At 33.7% G+C, this 20,513-nt stretch overlaps 1 protein-coding gene across 1 annotated transcript in view; it reads right to left on the reverse strand.

Moving 5' to 3' along the window:
* The window catches only part of LOC143075139 (uncharacterized), a 44,961-nt gene that overhangs the window by 2,109 nt on the left and 22,339 nt on the right, over positions 1-20,513 (reverse strand). The window contains exons 7-8 of the mRNA XM_076250457.1: positions 1,221-1,348; positions 480-530 (exon numbers count right to left, since the gene is read on the reverse strand). Of these exons, the coding sequence (XP_076106572.1) occupies positions 480-530; positions 1,221-1,348 (179 nt within the window). The remainder of the gene's footprint in view (positions 1-479; positions 531-1,220; positions 1,349-20,513) is intronic.

Here is a 20,513-nt window from a genome sequence, read left to right on the forward strand (position 1 = left end):
GGGGCATCCATGTACTATGGACACATTCTTGTTTTGTTATGATTTAGGTTGTTAGTTTTCTTAAATGAATTATTTCCTATTTTTCATGTCAGGGTCTGTACAAGCAGTCCATGCAGTATAGATTGTTCTCACTGTTAAAGGCAGCACTGTTGCCTATAATTGCTTACATTCACTCCATTGGAACTTTGGTGTAGTTGTGTCATTGAAAATCATATCATATCTCCTTATTTCTATATCTAAATCCATGATTTGGTCATGTGAAGAAGACTATTGTGACCAATGCAGTATTTGATTATATGAGGAGAAATATAAATCCATTTTGCATTATATTACACTGGTTGGGGAGGGGTAAAGTTCCACTTGGTTGAAATGTTGCACTTATGTTAAAGCAATAAGACCTGTAATTGAACATTGAAGTATATAAATTGTATCACTATAAATGCAGAAAAATAAAGTGTGGATGAAGATTTTCTAATTACCTTCATATGCTGGAAAGAGAACTTCATTCCTTCTATCATGTCTTCATCTTTCTGTAAAAAAACAATTAGAAGATATAAATGTATTAATGTATAAAAAAAAGGTTACTTAATAGGTATAATTTCAGCCCACAGTTGTAACAATTTCATCATAAATCTCAGTATTTCACTTAGAGGCTAGTACAGACCAATTAACAATTGGTTTTCATAACTGAGTTACACCAGTTGACCTGAGGTCAATCGGTTTAAATGACACCATTCGATAATCTTTAAATTTATTCATTTTAATATTTTTACAGTTTTTACTGTGACATAATAACATAAGCATTGTGACATATGAAATGTACAAGAAAATACCTAAATTTTAAAACAGTCTATTATTCAATAAATAAATATTTTCAAAATGATGGACTTGTATCATTTTCTTACCTTTTCTTACATTTCCAATAGATATTTTAAATGAATCTTATTATTCTTTTGCATGTTGTTGTCATTTACCTAAACAAAGTCAAAGTGTTACTGAACAGATAACTAAGGATGGCAGCAATTCATCTTTTCAACTTGCCTTAAATTTTCAATCCCTCTGTGTTCCCCATGACATATTTTACATACATTGACATAATGCTTATGTATTATGCATTATTTTTTTGACTTTGAAAACGATTTCATTGGATGTGTGAGAGAGTTTTTATTTCAAATTCAATAGTTTCTCTCCCAAATTTAAAACACCTTTACATGACCTACAATTGTGAACACTTCTTTCTCCACCAGATCTAACATTATAGGGAAGGTAAGATGACCCAACTGTTGTAGTCTAATACCATCTGCTATTGTGCTTAAAAATCTAGGTGGATTAGGCCAAAGTCTTTTACCTGAAATTATATATACAAAACATCAACAACAAGTTAAAGAATTAATTTTGTACAACTGGATTTTTCTTTTATATTACAATGATTTAGTATCATAATTACATTCTCCATTTTAGCTCACCTGGCCCAAAGGGCCAAGTGAGCTTGTCTTATCACTTTGCGTCCATCGTCCGTCATCGTTAACATTTTACATTTTGAACTTCTCCTACAGGACCACTGAATGGAATCAAACCAAACATAGCATGAATGTTCCTTATGTGGTGCTGACCAACTTTTGTTACTTTGTTGCCGATCCATTATCCAAGGTGGCCGCCAGCAGGGGACTTAGTTTAACATAGGACCCTATGGGAAATACATACAAATGTCTTCTTTTAGAGAACCACTGCATGTAATGAAATCAAATGTAGCATGAATGTTCCTTATGAGGTGCTGACCAAGTGTTGTTACTTTGTAGCCGATCCATCATCCAAGGTGGCCACCAGGCAGGACTTAGTTTAACATAGGACCCTAAGGGAAATACATACAAATGTCTTCTTTTAGAGAACCACTGAATGGAATGAAACCAAACACAGAGGAACAAAATACAGCATATTATCAGTATGAAAATGATTTTACAAATAAACATGCTCCAGTAAAAACAAGACAACCTATAGACAAAACGTTTGCCTTGTATTAACTATGAACTAAGAAGAGCTAAATACCGTAAAAACATGATATATAAACATTATACCAAGCAACAAAATTCAGAAACACAAAAAAAATCAGAAACAGACATTTGGTTACCAAGCTAACCTGAATTCAATATATTTTTAGAACGTTGCATAAGTGGATCCAAAAATAACAATTTCTAGTCAACAATTAAGCCTTTTTTCTGTAAGAAGTGCTTGCAGGAGAACAAAGAGTGGTTATATTAGAAAACAATCAAATAATATATGACACTTAACAGAATCTGATATCAGAACATTGTAATACTTTTTTTTTATCTACTGTTGTCAATAACACCGGGAATGATTTGATGTATGTAATTTCCAGAAATAACACCATATCAAGTTCAGAAAATTCTCAATAAAATCAATACAAAAAAAGCTATTGGTGCTGATGGTATACCGGCTAAAGTTGTCAAATGTATAGTAAAGCTATTGTTTCATTTCGGCTGACAACATTAATTAATATATCAGTATATACAGGTGTTTTCCATAAAGATTGAGATACTCAAGTTACACCGCTAACCAAAAAACAGATCAGTCATTGTCCTGCTTATGTTTTCAAAAATGTTTGAAAAAGTTTGTGGGCTTCAACTGTGTGATTAATTTATTTTTTTTTCTAATTAATACATGTCTTTTTGCATTTGCTGTGGTGATTGATATCAAACCGCTAAGACTGTTAGAAGATTGGCGTTCTCCACTTGATAAAGCCTTGATATTTCTGCTGTTTTGATTGAATGTAACTGCCTACCACATGAAATTTTGTTTGATAAAATGTCGACATATGGCGTTTCAGTTTATTCAGTTTCTCATACTTCTCAGATGGAAAGCAACAGATGATTAAATTCTGCTCTTAGAAGCTGGACTTACACCCAGAAAGGGATCTATCATTGGGCCCGTCCTTTTCAGTATTTTATAACACCCTACAAAGTTGAGAAAATGCTCAATAAAATCAATGCCAACACAAATTATTCTTGGGCCCTCCTTTTCAAAATTTGTTATAACTGATACATATTTATTTATCAAAAAGGACTCACTATACAATTTTGCAGATTTCATTCTGTAACCTTATAATACTTAAATTATAACATTGGAATCTCAGTCACTTCAACTGATAGATTGGTTCAGGGTGAATATTTTGGTAAATTTCAAATTTTGGCTGTAGATCTGTAAAAACCCTAATAATAATAAATCTTTTGTATTTATCTTCAAAACACTGACTTGATACCTTTTTGAACAAACTGGGTAAATTAACCTTTTTTCGTTAATTATGCTAGCGTGTATGTTTGCTTTGCCATGCTTGCGCAGTGCTTACGTTTATGGGTGCTTCTCTCTTTTTAGTTTGCAAGATTGTGCTTTTTGTGTTTTATATGCATGTGTGTACGTATTTGGTTAAAAACCACATGCATTAACCTTTGTAAATTGTAACTATACCGAATCTATATAAAGCGAGCTTTCGCATATCGTATAAGTATATTTCAGAAAAAAGAAGAAGATAACAATAATTTAAACATATTTTATTGCGAAATACACAAAAGAATCGCACACCCTACAAAGGTTCTCTTCAGTCTGTTAATAAACAAACACTTGTAATATACACGAATCAGCAATAAATGTTTCAAACAAATATCTTAAATGTAAAAGCAAACAAAATCAGTTGTATGAAATAAAAAGGAAATGATCAATTTATACTGCATGATGCAATCACAAAGGACAAAATTCAGAACAGAGAATATAGATGGTTAAATCTAGAAATTGACAATGAGGGTCGGTTGAAATCAAAACTTTACGACAAAAGAGATGATTTCAGCTTTCCAATTGTGAACTTTCCATTTCTAAGTAGCAACATTCCAGCAGCACCTGCATACGGGGTATATATCTCCCAATTGATACGATATTCCCGTGTTTGCATTTCCTATCATGATTTTCTTGATCGAGGGTTGCTGCTCACAAGGAAGCTATTAAACCAAGAGTTCCAAATGGTGAAGTTGAAATCATCCCTTCGTAAATTTTACGGACGACATCACGAGTTGGTTGACCGTTATGGAATAACCGTTTCACAAATGATATCGGATATGTTCCTTACGTCGTAACTACAATCCCCTTCCCTTTAATGAATGTGACCTACCGAATTAGACTATTTACCGGATTTGTAATCACATAAGCAACACGACGGGTGCCACATGTGGAGCAGGATCTGCTTACCCTTCCGGAGCACCTGAGATCATCCCTAGTTTTGGTGGGGTTCGTGTTGTTTATTCTTTAATTTTCTATGTTGTGTCATGTTTACTATTGTTTTTCTGTTTGTCTTTTTCATTTTTAGCCATGGCGTTTTCAGTTTGTTTTAGATTTATGAGTTTGACTGTCCCTTTGGAATTTTTGGTCCCTCTTTTAAAAATATAAACCATTCGAGAAAAATTATCACGTAAAACTAAGTAACGATAGTTTTGCGATTTGATCGTGAAGAGCTCTGGTATAGGATCGTGAAGGAAATCAGTGTTATCGAGGGGACTTATGCAAAGTCAGTAAACAATCTAATTTAATGAATTATAATGAAAAATATTGGAAAATACTCAGTATTTTCAAAATAGAAATGTCTGTAAAATGGTGCCATATTCATCAGTATCCGGGGTAAATCAAGGTTTAAAAGTACACCGTTTTCACAAAATGACAAAAGGCAGATTGCTCATTGAAATTTCAATGACATAAATAATGTAAACAAACATCAGTTTGTTCATAACTTGAATAAATAACTACTTTCTCTAATAAAAAAATATCGTTCCATATTACTATTTTGAATGGTTCTTAATATCATTTTGTGGCTGTTTAATCATAAACTTTACCAAAGTTAGAATATTTGTAAAAAAAAATATATATTTCGGATTGTGAAATATCAAGTACCGCTTTTTGATGATCGTAATTTTAAAGGATCGTGTAAGATCTGTTGCCGCTTATTAGTCAGTCAGGATTCTACTTTAAATTTGTCAAAATCATCTTGCCATTACGTTAACTATTTTTTTCAATCCTGAAAATGGAAGCCATTGTAGGGATGACTCGCTGTCAATTTGGCTCTTGAAGACCGATAAAATTCACATGGCATCATTACGAACCTTACATGACAGTTGTAGTTTAAGACTGAATGTATATATACTAGCCATTAACATCATGTAATGTACTTTAGGCCTTGTGTCACTTAAAGCTGATTGGTTGTCACGGGTAGTTTTCAAAATAAAAAAAACACTAAAAAAATCTATTTAAATATTTCGTGGGAGAGACTTATAAAATTTTAGAGGGTGAAGACTAATAACCCTAGATAACACGCACAAAATTAAAATTTAAGTTATGAATGAAAAAGTTCTACAAGTAAAGTCTGTTGTCAAGGGATTTTAGTTAAAAGCAATTATGGCGGTGTTAGTGAACAATGTGTTCGACTTTTTTTTCTTTTTTTTTTTGTACATTTCATCAATGATAAAATTAAATGCCAAAATTTAATTTAAAAACCAGTAAACGAAAATTACAAAAAAAATGTCAGAAGTTTTAACCTATGTAACTTTTGTTTGGTTATTCAAACACGCCTACTCTGTTTCATGGTTCATTAAAAATGTATACTATTTTACTTAACCCATCATATATTTTTTGGTACTTAGAATTTGTAATGTTTTCATATCAACATTAGCCTAAATATAAAATAAATGGTAAAATCTGAAGCGATTTTTTTTTTTTTTTTTTTTTTGCTTTATTCCTTTTCAAGGCAAAAAGAGTCAACTCAAACCCGCCTGAACGTAAGCACGTAATACCGAATGACAGGCATGAAATTGTGTCGAGTACGGGCCAATGTGCACCCATTCGGATCATCCGTATGTTTCAAACATTATCAAAAAGACTTCAACAGAAGATTTCGCGCTTAATACATGATCATTCTGTTTCAACATATAGCTGACAAACCGGCGTATTTTTTATACATATAAAAAAGAAGATGTGGTATGATTGCCAATGAGACAACTCTTCACAAGAGAACAAATGACACAGAAATTAACAACTATAATTCGCCGTACGGCCTTCAACAATAAGCAAAGCCCATACCGCATAGTCAGCTATAAAAGGCCCCGAAATGAAAAATGTAAAACAATTCAAACGAGAAAACTAACGGCCTAATTTATGTACAAAATAAAAAACGAAAAACAAATATCCTACACAGCAACAAACGATAACCACTGAATTAAGGTTCCTGACTTGGGACAGGCACATACAGAATGTGGCGGGGTTTAACTAATTTGAAGGCGCCAACTCTCCCCCTAACCTGGGACGGTGGTGTAACAGTACAACATAAGAACAAACTATAAAAAGCAGTTGAAAAAGGCTCAACTCATTAGATGAATACAAATAGAAATACATCTAACAAAAACACAGAGTGGACGTGGCCGGGTACTTGTACATCCCAACAACAAAAAGACACTTAAGTACAGACCTGAGAGTACTCGTAGTTACTGACAGCTAGTTCAAAGCTAATAAAAACTAATAAAAAAAGCATGCATCTAAGACTAAATTACACATCCAACATCCAATTAATTTAGTGTAAAGACGTCATTAACATTCAGAGAAAAAACATGACCTTGTGCAATGCCAAGATACAGGTATCGACAGATTGTAGAGCTATGAATGAGCATATGTATATAACAATAATATTTAGTTTGCTTTTAATTTACTGATAACAAAATCAATATTGAAACCAATAGAAACAATATTCAAAGATCTAATTACAGTGTTGAATAGGTAACCTTTCAGAACAAGTTTATTTAAAGGATCGATAAGTTTACCAGGATCGTTTCTAAATTTCTGGGCACGGTAAAAATGAGGATGTGCTATCCTGTTTGAAATACGTTTTCTACAGGTACAACCAAACTTCAAAACCAAATTTTTATATCTATGGAAGAATTTATTAAAGGTTTTAAGTAATTTGTAGTAACAAATCCCTGACTTAATAATTTACCAGTAATAATTAGAAATACGTTCATTAAAATCCGAAACGTCACAAAAGACACAATCATAGCGAACGAGTTGTGATATATAAACGCCGTAAGATGGTGCCAAAGGAACATCACCATCCAAAAAAGTAAAATTAACAATAGGGAACGAAAAATCGTCCCTTCTGTCGTAAATTTTTGTGTGGAGTTTCCCGTGTAAAACTGAAATATCTTGATCTAGGAAAGGACAGTTATTACCGTTTACATTTGATTTATTTAAAGTAAGTTCCTTTGGGTAAATTTCGGCAGTATATTTAGAAAATTATTGATTATTTAACGAAAAAATATCATCAAGATAACGGTAAGTGTTGTTAAATTTATCAATTAAATGCAATTTAGACGGGTATTTACTGAGTTTGGTCATAAACTGTGATTCATAACAGTACAAGAACAAGTCTGCTATTTAAGGGGCGCAATTAATGCCCATTGGAATACCTACAACCTGTCAATAAACTTTGTTGCCGAAACGTATACATAAATATTATCAAGGAGAAAATTAACAGCTTCAATCATCTCATCACACCTCCAGTAAGTATATCTAGCATATTTACCTTTCTCACTAGAGAAGAAGGCTTTAAATGAGTTGCAGCAAATATATTTGCATTCAGATCTACCAAACGACCATTTAATGAAATAGGAAACCTTTTGTTTGATGAGATTGTGTGGAAGAGTATAAATGTAAAGAGTTGAAAAGTCAAAACTGTCAACATAATCAAAAGGACCATAAAAGCGCGTAATTTATCTAAAACATCCAAAGAATTTTTTACACTCCAAAAATAGTTAATTCCATTTCATATATTTTATTACAAAAGTAATTGATAAGTTCTTTGATAGTTGCTAAGGAACTAGTTAAAAGTACTGAAAGATTATTTGTAGAACATTACTGTTTTTTGTGTAGTTTAGGTAACAATACATAGTAGGGACCTTCAAATGTTCAGAAGAGGCCTTTAGCTGTGATGTGGTTATGATATGTTTGTTTACTATATGACTCTCTGTAGTGCGCATGGACTAGAATGTAGATGAATTTAAAATGTCATTCTTAAGAACGTCCGTGTAGTATTTACGGCATACCACCACCACATTGTTGGCTGCTTTGTCGACCGGAACAGACACAAACCGCTTTGAAAGCTCTTGAAGTTTATTTCTTATTTGGGACAGGCACATACTTACATAATGTGGCGGGGTTAAACATTTCTTATTCTAAAAATAGGCGTATTATGTACTCTTTTATTTTTCAAATGTGCGTATTGTTTTAACTGACAATTGGGCGTATTTCTTTGATTCTGAACGTCTCCGTTAAATTTCAGTTTGAATTTCTGCACAACAATTAACTTCGATTTTACAAATGCGTTTACTAGTAATCTGATTTGATTTTAAAATTTCATAGTAATGGTCAGACATGTACTGTAATGGTCAGACATGTACTTGAGCCTATCTGCACTGTTCTAAATACTCCCATAATAACCTTATCGAAAAAAAACACTGTTGAAAGCATTTAGAAATTACAATTGGTAAAGGTAAAAATATTGAATATCAGAAATATTTTATTGTTGCTGTTTTAATCATTATCCGGCGATTTGCTGTGCACCCAAAATCTCCTTATTTTTTCATAAAGCGGAGGTACAAACATCTATTTAATAGTTATACTTTGAATTTCTCTGAGAATATTTTTTGAATAGTTTTGTTAGTGTTGTTTTAAATACTGGCAGTCGCAATAAAGTTAAAATGGGATTTATCAAAGAGGTTAAACACATCGACATATAACATACATATCTAACTCTTCTGTCATTAATATAATAAACTAATAAATGTTTGTTTGTGGCACAAATTGATACTGGGAGTCCACATAGAAAATTAAATCCCACATGCATGAGAATTGTCAAGTAGGCCTTGAAACTTTTAGATTTTTTGAAGTCGTATATACGTATTTTTCCTGCTGTGTTTCCCCGGGGTTTCGTTCTTTTGACATTTCCATACGAAATGCTTTCTTTTTGTGTTTCATTCTGTTCAGAACTTGGTCCTCTAAATATATTGCTATCTATTCTCAAATTTTGAATGACGGTTTTTCGTGAAGTAAAACCTCGATTTCTTTTGAACACTGAAGCAACAATTAAAGAATTCAATGTTAACAAAACGACAACAAATATAACAGTGAGAATTATTCCTAGCAACCGGATGTTTTTTTCGGCTTGATCGTGAAACAGCACAAGCACATCACATTCTTCATCGTGTAAGTATGCATCGTCCTTGACCCAGCAGATTGTAGGGGCTATTACTACAACATAAGTCAACATCCACACTCCGACAGACGATCTCATGGCCATATTTCGGGTGACATATAGAAGACTTCTCAACGGATAGATAATCGAGACACATTTCACAAATGTAAGCCACAGAAGTACATATCCGGTTGTAACAAGCTGTGTGTACGCAAATACGACAACAGGTACACATATATAGTAGTAATGAAAAAAATCAGCGTCCTTTAAGAAGAAATTGAATGACGATACGAAAAGTATTGCACCATTTAGTAGGTCTGACATTCCAAGAAAAGCATAAAATATGCGCAGAGGATTTCTCTGGTGTATTGGAATATTATACGAAACAGTTAAAACAACTAAATTCAGAACTATTGTTCCAAATCCTTCAATGATTGATGCAATGAAAATTGGAGTTCTGTTTCCATGCAAAATACTTGTACTGTTAATCATCTTATATGATGTTAGTTTACTACAATTTTGACAAAATTAATTGTTTTAAAATTATTTCCAAATTCAAATGCTAACGTCTAGTCACCCGTGTGTAAAATATACCTATTGAACAACAATAAAGTAACAATTGGTATTTTGTTTAATTAATAACAGCTTACTTCACGTGGTCTAAGTCTCGGATATATGTTACCAAATTAATAATGAAAGTGTGAAATTGAAATATGACTACAATGTCATGTTGATATATCAGTAGCTACAATACTAGTATCAAATCGCAAGTGTATAGCTATGAAACGATAGCATGTGTGAGATTTGATATTTATTATGACACCATGTGTAAAAAACAAATTATAAGTTTTTTCCGCCGCAAAAGACATTGTAAATTATGTACTGAGACTGTTAATGGAAACTTAACTTCGACATCCGACTGTCTCGAAATAATTTAGAAAAACTCTACCTAGATTTTATAAACCCATTTTTTGATATGCCAACGGGGAATGTGGGATATTGTATTCAAATAAATTAGAAAAATTGCAATAGGAAGCCACAAAAATTGTAGCAGGTCTACCACTTGTTTTCTAATGCTGAAAATCTGTTCTCTGATGTTGGCTGGGAATCTCTATGAAAGAGGAGGTAGAAGAAAGTTATAGATGTTGTTTTGATATAAATCAAAGAGTATCTATGCAATCTTGTCCCTCCAAGTGTACAAAGTACAAGTCATCCAATTATCCGTTGCGATACAGTCAAAATATCCAACTATACATTGCGATACAGTAAAAATATCCAACTATACATTGCGATACAGTCAAAATATCCAACTATACATTGCGATACATTCAAAATATCAAATCATCCGTTGCGATACAGTCAAAATATCCAACTATACATTGCGATACAGTCAAAATATCCAACTATACATTGCGATACATTCAAAATATCAAATCATCCGTTGCGATACAGTAAAAATATCCAACTATACATTGCGATACAGTCAAAATATCCAACTATACATTGCGATACATTCAAAATATCAAATTATCCGTTGCGATACAGAGAAAATATCGAACTATCCATTGCGATACAGTCAAAATAGATAGCCATCAGTTGCGATACAGTCAAAATAGATAACTATCAGTTGCGATACAGTCAAAATATCCTCGTTCATGTTTGTAGAATTTCCCTTACTACCAAATCTTTTATTCCATCCACAATTTGTGAATGTAATCAGCTTGATATAAAAGGTAACTACATCGACTCATTATCTAAATTTAAGAATAACTTTGAAAAAAGATAGTCTCGAGAGTAAGGCCAGACGGTCCGAAGCAACTGAATAGTATTTTAACCCAATAGCGATGTTCCGTTTCATTCTTAAATTATGACCTTTTCAAAATTTACATTATGCTGAATCATTCCAGTCAGTGACGGTCAGATATTCAACGGAGGATGTTCGTCACTTCTTTTTCGTTTTCCCAAAATACACTTCCTATAAAGAAACTTTACTCAACAGTATTAATTGGCTTTCCAAAAATTGTGTATTAGTTACTAAACTGTTAACTTGCGGAGACTTTGAACTTTCGAATGAATAAAATCTCCTAATTTTCGAACATGTTCATGATGCCATTCAAAGGTTAAGCAGATTTCTTGTGTCTTTATTTAAAGTTATTGATACTGACACGGGTCATCATATCATTGTCGACCTTATAGAAAGAAAGGATAAACAAACGTATGTGCGGTCATAGATCAGACATTAACCTCAATGCTAACGACATTCTATACCAGCATTTCAATCAGCCCGATCATTCCATCTCCGTAGACAAAAAGAAGACTACTGGATTAGACAATTGGGAACTGCAACACCTTATGGCTGCAATGACAAAATTGATGGTATAGGTATTCTATCTAGTCCTTCGTGTAACTCGGTGAATGTGATGAATATTTTCAACTCGACTCCTCGACGTAGGCGCAGTCATGGTCATCGTCATTATACATCACCTTCTCTGCATAATGTCTCTATTAATGACTTGCTGCCATTCATACAAAAGCCGTTAGGTATTCATCACATTCCCACGAAACTTTATTCATTACCCCTTTCAAAACTTCATTCTCTGTTCAATTTATGTTTGGAATCCACTGTTACAAACCCTCATTCAAACCAATACAAACTTCAAGCTATGATTTCGGATATTACAAGTCACAGACTTTTCAAGCCAGTTCGCATTGGAAAAGATGAAAAAGAGAAAAGATCTTTTCTAAATCTTTCCTTTGCCAACAAAGGTCTCGATGGCGTCAACCTAGGCAATATCCTTCATCATAAATTAGTTCAATCGAAAAAAAACCTCCTTATTTCAAAGACCAGTCTGTACCAATAATTTCTTATACCTATACAAAACCTATTGCAACTAAAATTTTCAATTACAAACGCGTTTTGCAGGATCTCGATATTGACGACTTCAAGTCTAAACCTCCTGATTGCACTTGTGCTAGTTCCCAATTCACATATAATCCTGCTGGCCACGTTATTACCGGTGACCTTAACATTGTTAATAACACTTCTCTACGAAATGTGTTATCGAAAGGTCCGAAATATCGTGAGCCTAAATCCATCAATTGGAAATACAACTTTAAAATTTTGATGGATTCAGTCGAGGATTATGCCAGGCAATGGGCTAAGCGCGAGAAGGAAGACGTAGACACTCTTTCCGAATGGATTAAGGCAGTGAGGTCGTTGATACAAATCAGAATTAAGAAACTAAATGGGTCCATCAATGCCCATGCTACGTCAATCTTTAAAGACCCAAATATTGCAAAAGACCTATCCGACCTCCATGACAAATATGTTGTTGTCCCCGCAGATAAAGTCCCAAATAACATCGTTTTTGTGTGTAAAAGTCATTACATTAACTGCTTGATAAACGAATTAGGTATTGATAATTCACTTGCAAACTCAACATATACCCTCACGACACTTACCAAAGTGGAAATCCTGGATAATCATAGGTCTGTTCTTTGTTCCTTTGGGATTTCAACCAAAGATGAAGAACTGGATCTTCCATCACTGTATTGGATAGCTAAACTACATAAGTGTCCTTACAAACAACGGTATATTGCTGGGTCTTCCAAGTGCTCCACGAAACCTCTTTCTAAATAAAGGCAACAGTAGTATACCGATGTTCAAACTCATAAATCCATGGACAAAAAACAAAATCGGGGTAACAAACTAAAACTGAGGCAAACGCATTAAATATAAGAGGAGAACAACGACACAACACTACAATGTAACACACACAGAAACGGACCAAGCGACAAACAAAATCCCACGAGAATAACAAATATAACATCAAAACCAAATACATGAATTATTAACATCTATTTTATCAGCAATTAAAGACGGGCTTCAAAGTTATTGTGAAACTGCCTATTCTAGAGGTGGCGTGAATCAGATGTGGATACTTAAAAAATCCTAAGATCTTTTAGAGTACATACAATCTAACTCTCTTTCATCTTGTAACAGTATTAAAACATTTGACTTTTCTACTCTTTACACAAGTATTCCACATTCCAAACTAAAAGACAAATTGAAAGAGTTGGTATTACTTTGCTTCATAAAAAAGAATGGCCAACGTAGATACAAGTATCTTGTCTTAGGGAGGGATAAATCCTACTTTGTAAAGAATCACTCTGATTCAAACAAAAAATTCTCTGAAACTGATATCATCAAGATGCTTGATTTCTTGATTGACAACATATTTGTTACGTTCGGAGGACGTGTTTTTCAACAGACTGTCGGCATTCCAATGGGAACAAACTGTGCCCCTCTACTTGCCGACTTGTTTCTTTAGTATTATTAGGCTGAATTCATGCAGGAACTTCTTAGGAAGAAAGATAAGAAGTTAGCAATATCCTTTAACTCTACTTTCCGCTATATAGATGATGTTCTTTCACTAAACAATTCAAATTTGGTGACTTTGTGGAACGCATCTATCCCATCGAACTAGAGATAAAGGATACTACAGATACAGTTAAGTCGGTTTCATATCTTGACTTACATCTAGAAATTGACAATGAGGGTCGGTTGAAAACAAAAATTTACGACAAAAGAGATGATTTCAGCTTTCCAATTGTGAACTTTCCATTTCTAAGTGGCAACATTCCAGCAGCACCTGCATACGGGGTATATATCTCCCAATTGATACGATATTCCCGTGCTTGCATTTCCTATCATGATTTTCTTGATAGAGGGTTGCTGCTCACAAGGAAACTATTAAACCAAAAGTTCCAAATGGTGAAGTTGAAATCATCCCTTCGTAAATTTTACGGACGCCATCACGAGTTGGTTGACCATTATGGAATAACCGTTTCACAAATGATATCGGATATGTTCCTTACGTCGTAACTACAATCCCCTTCCCTTTCATGAATGTGACCTACCGAATTAGAATATTCACCGGATTTGTAATCACATAAGCAACACGACGAGTGCCACTTGTGGAGCAGGATCTGCTTACCCTTCCGGAGCACCTGAGATCACTCCTAGTTTTTGGTGGGGTTCGTGTTGTTTATTTTTTAGTTTTCTATGTTGTGTCATGTTTACTATTGTTTTTTCTGTTTGTCTTTTTCATTTTTTAGCCATGGCGTTGTCAGTTTGTTTTAGATTTATGAGTTTGACTGTCCCTTTGGTATCTTTCGTCCCTCTTTTATATCAAAACCTTAGTCATCATCACAGAATATGATTTCTCAATCTGTGCGTGTTCCTTTTTCTTTTCTTCTTTTTGTTTAGAGTTCGTATATTTCCAATAAATGTGTTCATAATAATATTGTTATATGTATAACCAAGAAGGCGTTGTGTGTATTATTTTCTTGTGCTTCATCTAATTTGCTTGGATGTAGCATATATAAATTAACAACTGCGTTTTACATTGATTTCTATCATAAAATACTAAAACTTTGCATATATTGTAATTTTTAAAACAAAATATTAAAAATATCAAAATTTAGAGGGTCGTCAAGTTGGTTACTTTTTCCTTATTCCTTATTCGTTACTTATTCCTTATTCCCTATTCGTTACTTATGCGTTACTTATTCCTTATTCCTTATTCGTTACCTATTCTTTATTCCTTATTCGTTACCTATTCGTTACTTATTCCTTATTCCTTATTCGTTACCTATTCGTTACTTATTCCATATTCGTTACTTATTCGATTTTGATATCCTTCCCCTTTTTAATTCTTTATATTCTTATCTGTGGTAAAAGTTCTAAATTTGTTGAGGTAAAATTACCCTTTTATCACCTATTTATACGTGTTGTGCTCAACCGATCCTGTTACTTTATGTTCGATACTTATTTGATCCTTATTTGATTTTTATACGTTCTACCTTTTAACTGCTTTATATTCGTATGTTTGAAGATGGTTCTTGGTTCGAAGAGGTGAAATCACCCTTTTAGCGCTTGTATAAAAAAGAAGATGTGGTATGATTGCCAAAGAGACAACTCTCTACAAGAGACCAAAATGACACAGAAATTAAACAACTATAGGTCACCATACGGCCTTCAACGATGAGCAAAGCCCATACCGCATAGTCAGTTATAAAAGGCCCCGAAATGACAATGTAAAACAATTCAAACGAGAAAACTAATAGCTTTATTTATATATAAAAAATAAACGAAAAACAAATATGTAACACAAAAACAAACGACAACCACTGAATTTCAGGCTCCTGACTTGGGACAGGCACATACTTACATAATGTGGCGGGGTTAAACATGTTAGCGGGATGTACACCGTTTCACATTGGGAGCTAGACTAATACCTTGTTTTTAATTCGTTCCTTACTCGCTTAAAATACGTGTATTATACGTTGCACCTTAAAAAAAATTATGGTGGTAAATATTTGACAGAGATGGAATAACTCTTATCCCCGTATGTACCCGTTTCAGCGCTCGACTGATACCCTGTTACTTATTCGTTCCTTATTCTCTTATAACATGTTTGTTATACGCTGCACCTTAAAAAAATAAAATCTTGTCAATTTTTTCTTGTCTCTGGTGGTAACTTCGGGTTCTTAGATGTGCAATAATACTATAAGTGAGTATGTACCATTTAAGAGCTCGACTAATTACCTGTTACTTATTCGTTCTTTTATCCCTTATAATACGTTTATTATACGTTGCACCTTAAAAATAAAGATAATCGTGTCTCTGGTGGTAACTACGGGTTCTTAGAGGTGAAATAACCCTAGTAGCGCGAATGTACCCCTTTCAACACTCAACTGATACCTTGTTACTTATTCGTTCTTTATTGGCTTATAAAACGTTTGTTATACGTTGCGCCTTTAACAGATTTTCAATTGTTTTCTTGTCTCTAGTGGTAACTATATGTTCTTAGATGTGAAATAATCCTATTAGTGCGTATGGACCCGTTTCAGCGCTCGACTAATACCCTGTTACTTATTCGTTCCTTATTCGCTTATAAAACGTGTGTTATATGTTGCACTTTAAAAAAATATATTTTCGTGTCTCTGGTGGTAATTTTGTGTTCTAAGAGGTGAAATAACCCTATTAGAACTTATGTACCCGTTCCAGCGCTCGATTGATACCCTGATACTTATTCGTTCCTTATTCGCTTATAATACGTGTGTTATACGTTGCACTTTTAAAAAGAAATATTTTCGTGTCTCTGGTGGTAACAAGGGGTTCTTAGAGGTGAAATAACCATATTAGAGCTTATGTATCCGTTCTAGCGCTCGACTGGTATTGGGCTGATTTGTAAAAGATATACTTTAGTTACCGTTGTACTGTTCATTAATTTCCCCTGCATTAAATTGTACTAAATTCACGTTATAGTATATAATCTTATTCGCTTATAAAACGTTTGTTATACACCTTTAAAAAGAGATTTTCAATTGATTTCTTGACTCTGGTGGAAGCTATGGGTTTTCTTAGAGGTGAAACAACCCTACTAGAACTTATGTACCCGTTCCAGCGCTCGATTGATACCCTGTTACTTATTCGTTTCTTATTCGATTTTTAAACGCCACATATGTTATACCTTGAAAGAAATCGATTTTCAATTGGTTTTTTGGTGGAAGAAGACTTCAAGTCTTCTGAAGGCCTATGGTGCCGACTTTAAATCATTGAGCCTCCGTATGCCGCATTCGTTTCTGTGTATTACAATTTCATAACAACTTCTGATTCCTGACACCGAGTTTTACACATGATTAAGCATCTGAATCATTTAATTTGTAAATTAGGATTGAAAAACAATCACTATCGTAAATATGTACCTTTTATTTATGTAAATTATAAGATTTCATCTCATCTACATGAACGTTATTTGTTTACTTGTAATCGGATGCTTTTACTGTAGATATTTGTAGTACGCATGCGTGAATTTGGTATCGGGACAACTCGCCCTGTTTACATGTTCGGCCTTGGTCTGTTCGTCCTGAGTTCTTTCGCCCGTTTAGTAAGTTCGCCCTGTGTTCATTCTCTTCACTCTTTTCAAGGACGTTTTATAATACGTCCTTGCATTTATTAAACAATATTAATATTAAGGGTATCGTTAAATAACTCTATAACACGATTTAGTGAAAATCATCTGTTCCTTATGTTGTTCCCAAGGTAAGAAAATAGTGTTCAGCCAAACAAATGCTGTGTTTCTCATGATCAATTAATAAGCCAATCAAAAACGTTTTCTCTGAAGATTATTCTAACATGCTTGATTTTGAACTTGTGTTGTTTTTATCTAGTTGTTTAAAAATCGTGAACATGGCATCTGAATTATCTTACACAGGTTCTTACACAGCGTAAGGATAAAAGCATGGCTGATTGACAAAATTCAATGATAAAGTACTACCATAAAGATAATAAATAGTATTTTTTTCACTAATTTATTGACATAATACTTGTTTAACATATTTCATTTTTGTATTCAATTAAATCATTTAAAGGACAATGTACTATTCTTTTTTCACAAAGACCAACAAACAGGTTGGAACCCCCAACCCCCAACCCCCAATTATGAGTGGTGTCCCTTAAACGAGGGACTGTCACTAAAACAAGGGGTCATTTTAATGTTGAAGAAAAAAAGAAAGAACATTTTTAAGATTTTTAACTCAAAAGTGAGAAAATTCATTATATTTGGAACAACTTTTCTAAATGAGATGTCAAATAAATAAAGAAGATATAAGTTCAGAAACATCACAAAATTCTTTTGACATGTTTTGACCACTTAATACTTGATAGATGCATAGTTCTTGGGGAAAATTTTCATCAAATACTATGAATATAAAGGTGCTCATTTTTACAGTGGGTTGTAATGTTCTTTCAATGAGGGTTACCCCTCATTTGGAGTGTTGTTACCAACCTGTTAAAGGTCCATCTTTGTGCATAATTCAAAATTGAAAATTTCAACAAGCATCTAATATTCTTACACAAGAAAATAAACCCTGGTCTGCTAGCTACATGTTCATCTTTTCTTCCGATTTAATAACTAGAATCATGCAAACAGACTTAAGAAAAAGGCATGTAAGTTCATCATACAAATATGACACTTTTTCTAGACAATCTAGATCGTGCAAAATACTTCGCTAGAAATTGTAATCTTAAAAATTGTTGCCGCGCACTAAAAACCCCCATGGGAACTTTCAAAATGTGGCGGGTATGTAACAAGTCTTACTATTTTTATGCCCCAATAATGGGCATTATGTTTTCTGGTCTGTCCATCCGTCCTGCTTCAGGTTAAAGTTTATGGTCAAGTTAGTTTTTGATGAAGTCGAAATCCAATCAACTTGAAACTTAGTACACATGTGTTCCTTATGATATGATCTGTCTAATTTTCTGCCAAATTAAAGATTTTACCTTATTTTCACAGTCCACTGAACATAGACAATGATTTTTCGGATGGGAAATCCATGTATTTATGACACATTCTTGTTTGAAGAAAAAAAAAAACCGTCATAAAGATAATGGAACAAAGCAGGCTGGGTTAGTGGGGCTGCTTTTATGGTAATTCAAGTTACTTTTTATTCACCTTCTTCCACCTCAGAGCTATCAGCTCTTTGGTTTCGTCTCGGTGTATTCTAAGAGGTGAACAAATCCTATTAGCGCGTATGTACCCGTTTCAGCGCTCAACTGATATCCTGTTACTTTATCGTTCCTTATTCGCTTATAATACGTGTGCTATACGTTGCACTTTTAAAAAGAAATATTTTCGTGTCTCTGTTGGTAACTTTGTATTCTTAGAGGTGAAATTACCCTATTTGAACTCATGTACCCGTTTCATCGCTCGACTGATACTCTGTTACTTATTCATTCCTTATTCGCTTATAATACGTGTGTTATACGTTGCACTTTAAAAAAAAATATGTTCGTGTCTCTGGTGGTAACTAGGGGTTCTTATAGGTGAAATAACCATATTAGAGCTTATGTATCCGTTCTAGCGCTCGACTGGTATTGGGCTGATTTGTAAAAGATATACTTTAGTTACCGTTGTACTGTTCATTACTTTCCCCTGCATTAAATTGTACTAAATTCACGTTATAGTATATAATCTTATTCGCTTATAAAACGTTTGTTATACACCTTTAAAAAGAGATTTTCAATTGCTTTCTTGACTCTGGTGGAAGCTATGGGTTCTTAGAGGTGAAACAACCCTACTAGAACTTATGTACCCGTTCCAGCGCTCGTTTGATACCCTGTTACTTATTCGCTCCTTATTCGACTTTTAAACGCGTGGTATACGTTATACCTTGAAAGAAATCGATTTTCAATTGTTGTTTTTTTGTCTCGGTGGTAACTATGTGTTTTCAGAGGTGAACAAATCCTATTAGCGCGTATGTACCCGTTTCAGCGCTCAACTGATATCCTGTTACTTAGGCAGCAACCATTTGATTTTCTGGGGGGGGCTATGGTTTTTTTTTCTGGACAAATTATTTTTTTCATGACAAGTTGAAAACAATTTTTTTCTTTCAATTTTAGCATTACATATAGTGGCAGCTGAGGGTGAAACAAACAATTTTTTTTTCTCAGAATCAAAAACAAATTATTTTTTTCTCAAAAAACTGGAAACAAACTTTTTTTTCCAAAAAAAACCATAGCCCCCGCAGAAAATCAAATAGTTGCTGCCTTATTCGTTCCTTATTCGCTTATAATACGTGTGCTATACGTTGCACTTTTAAAAAGAAATATTTTCGTGTCTCTGGTGGTAACTTTGGGTTCTTAGAGGTGAAATTACCCTATTAGAACTTATGTACCCGTTTCAGCGCTCGGTTGATACCCTGTTACTTATTCGTTCCTTATACTCTTTTAATACGCGTGGTATACGTTACACCTTGAAATAAATCGATTTTCAATTGTTTTTATGTCTCTGATGGTAATTTTTATTATTATAATTCGAATAAGGAACGAATAAGTAACAGGGTATCAATCGAGCGCTGGAACGGGTACATAAGTATTAATAGGGTTATTTCACCTCTTAGAACCTAAAGTAACCACCAGAGACAAGAAAACAGTTGAAAATCTGTTCTTTAAAGGTGCAGCGTATAACAAACGTTTTATAGCCAATAAGGAACGAATAAGTAACAAGGTATCTGTTGAGTGTTGAAACGGGTACATTCGCGCTACTAGGGTTATTTCACCTCTAAGAATCCGTAGTTACCACCAGAGACACGATAATCTTTTTTATAGGGTGCAACGTATAATAAACGTATTATAAGGGATAAAGGAACGAAT

This window comes from Mytilus galloprovincialis, chromosome 5 (assembly GCF_965363235.1).
Source record: "Mytilus galloprovincialis chromosome 5, xbMytGall1.hap1.1, whole genome shotgun sequence".
NCBI lineage: Eukaryota > Metazoa > Mollusca > Bivalvia > Mytilida > Mytilidae > Mytilus > Mytilus galloprovincialis.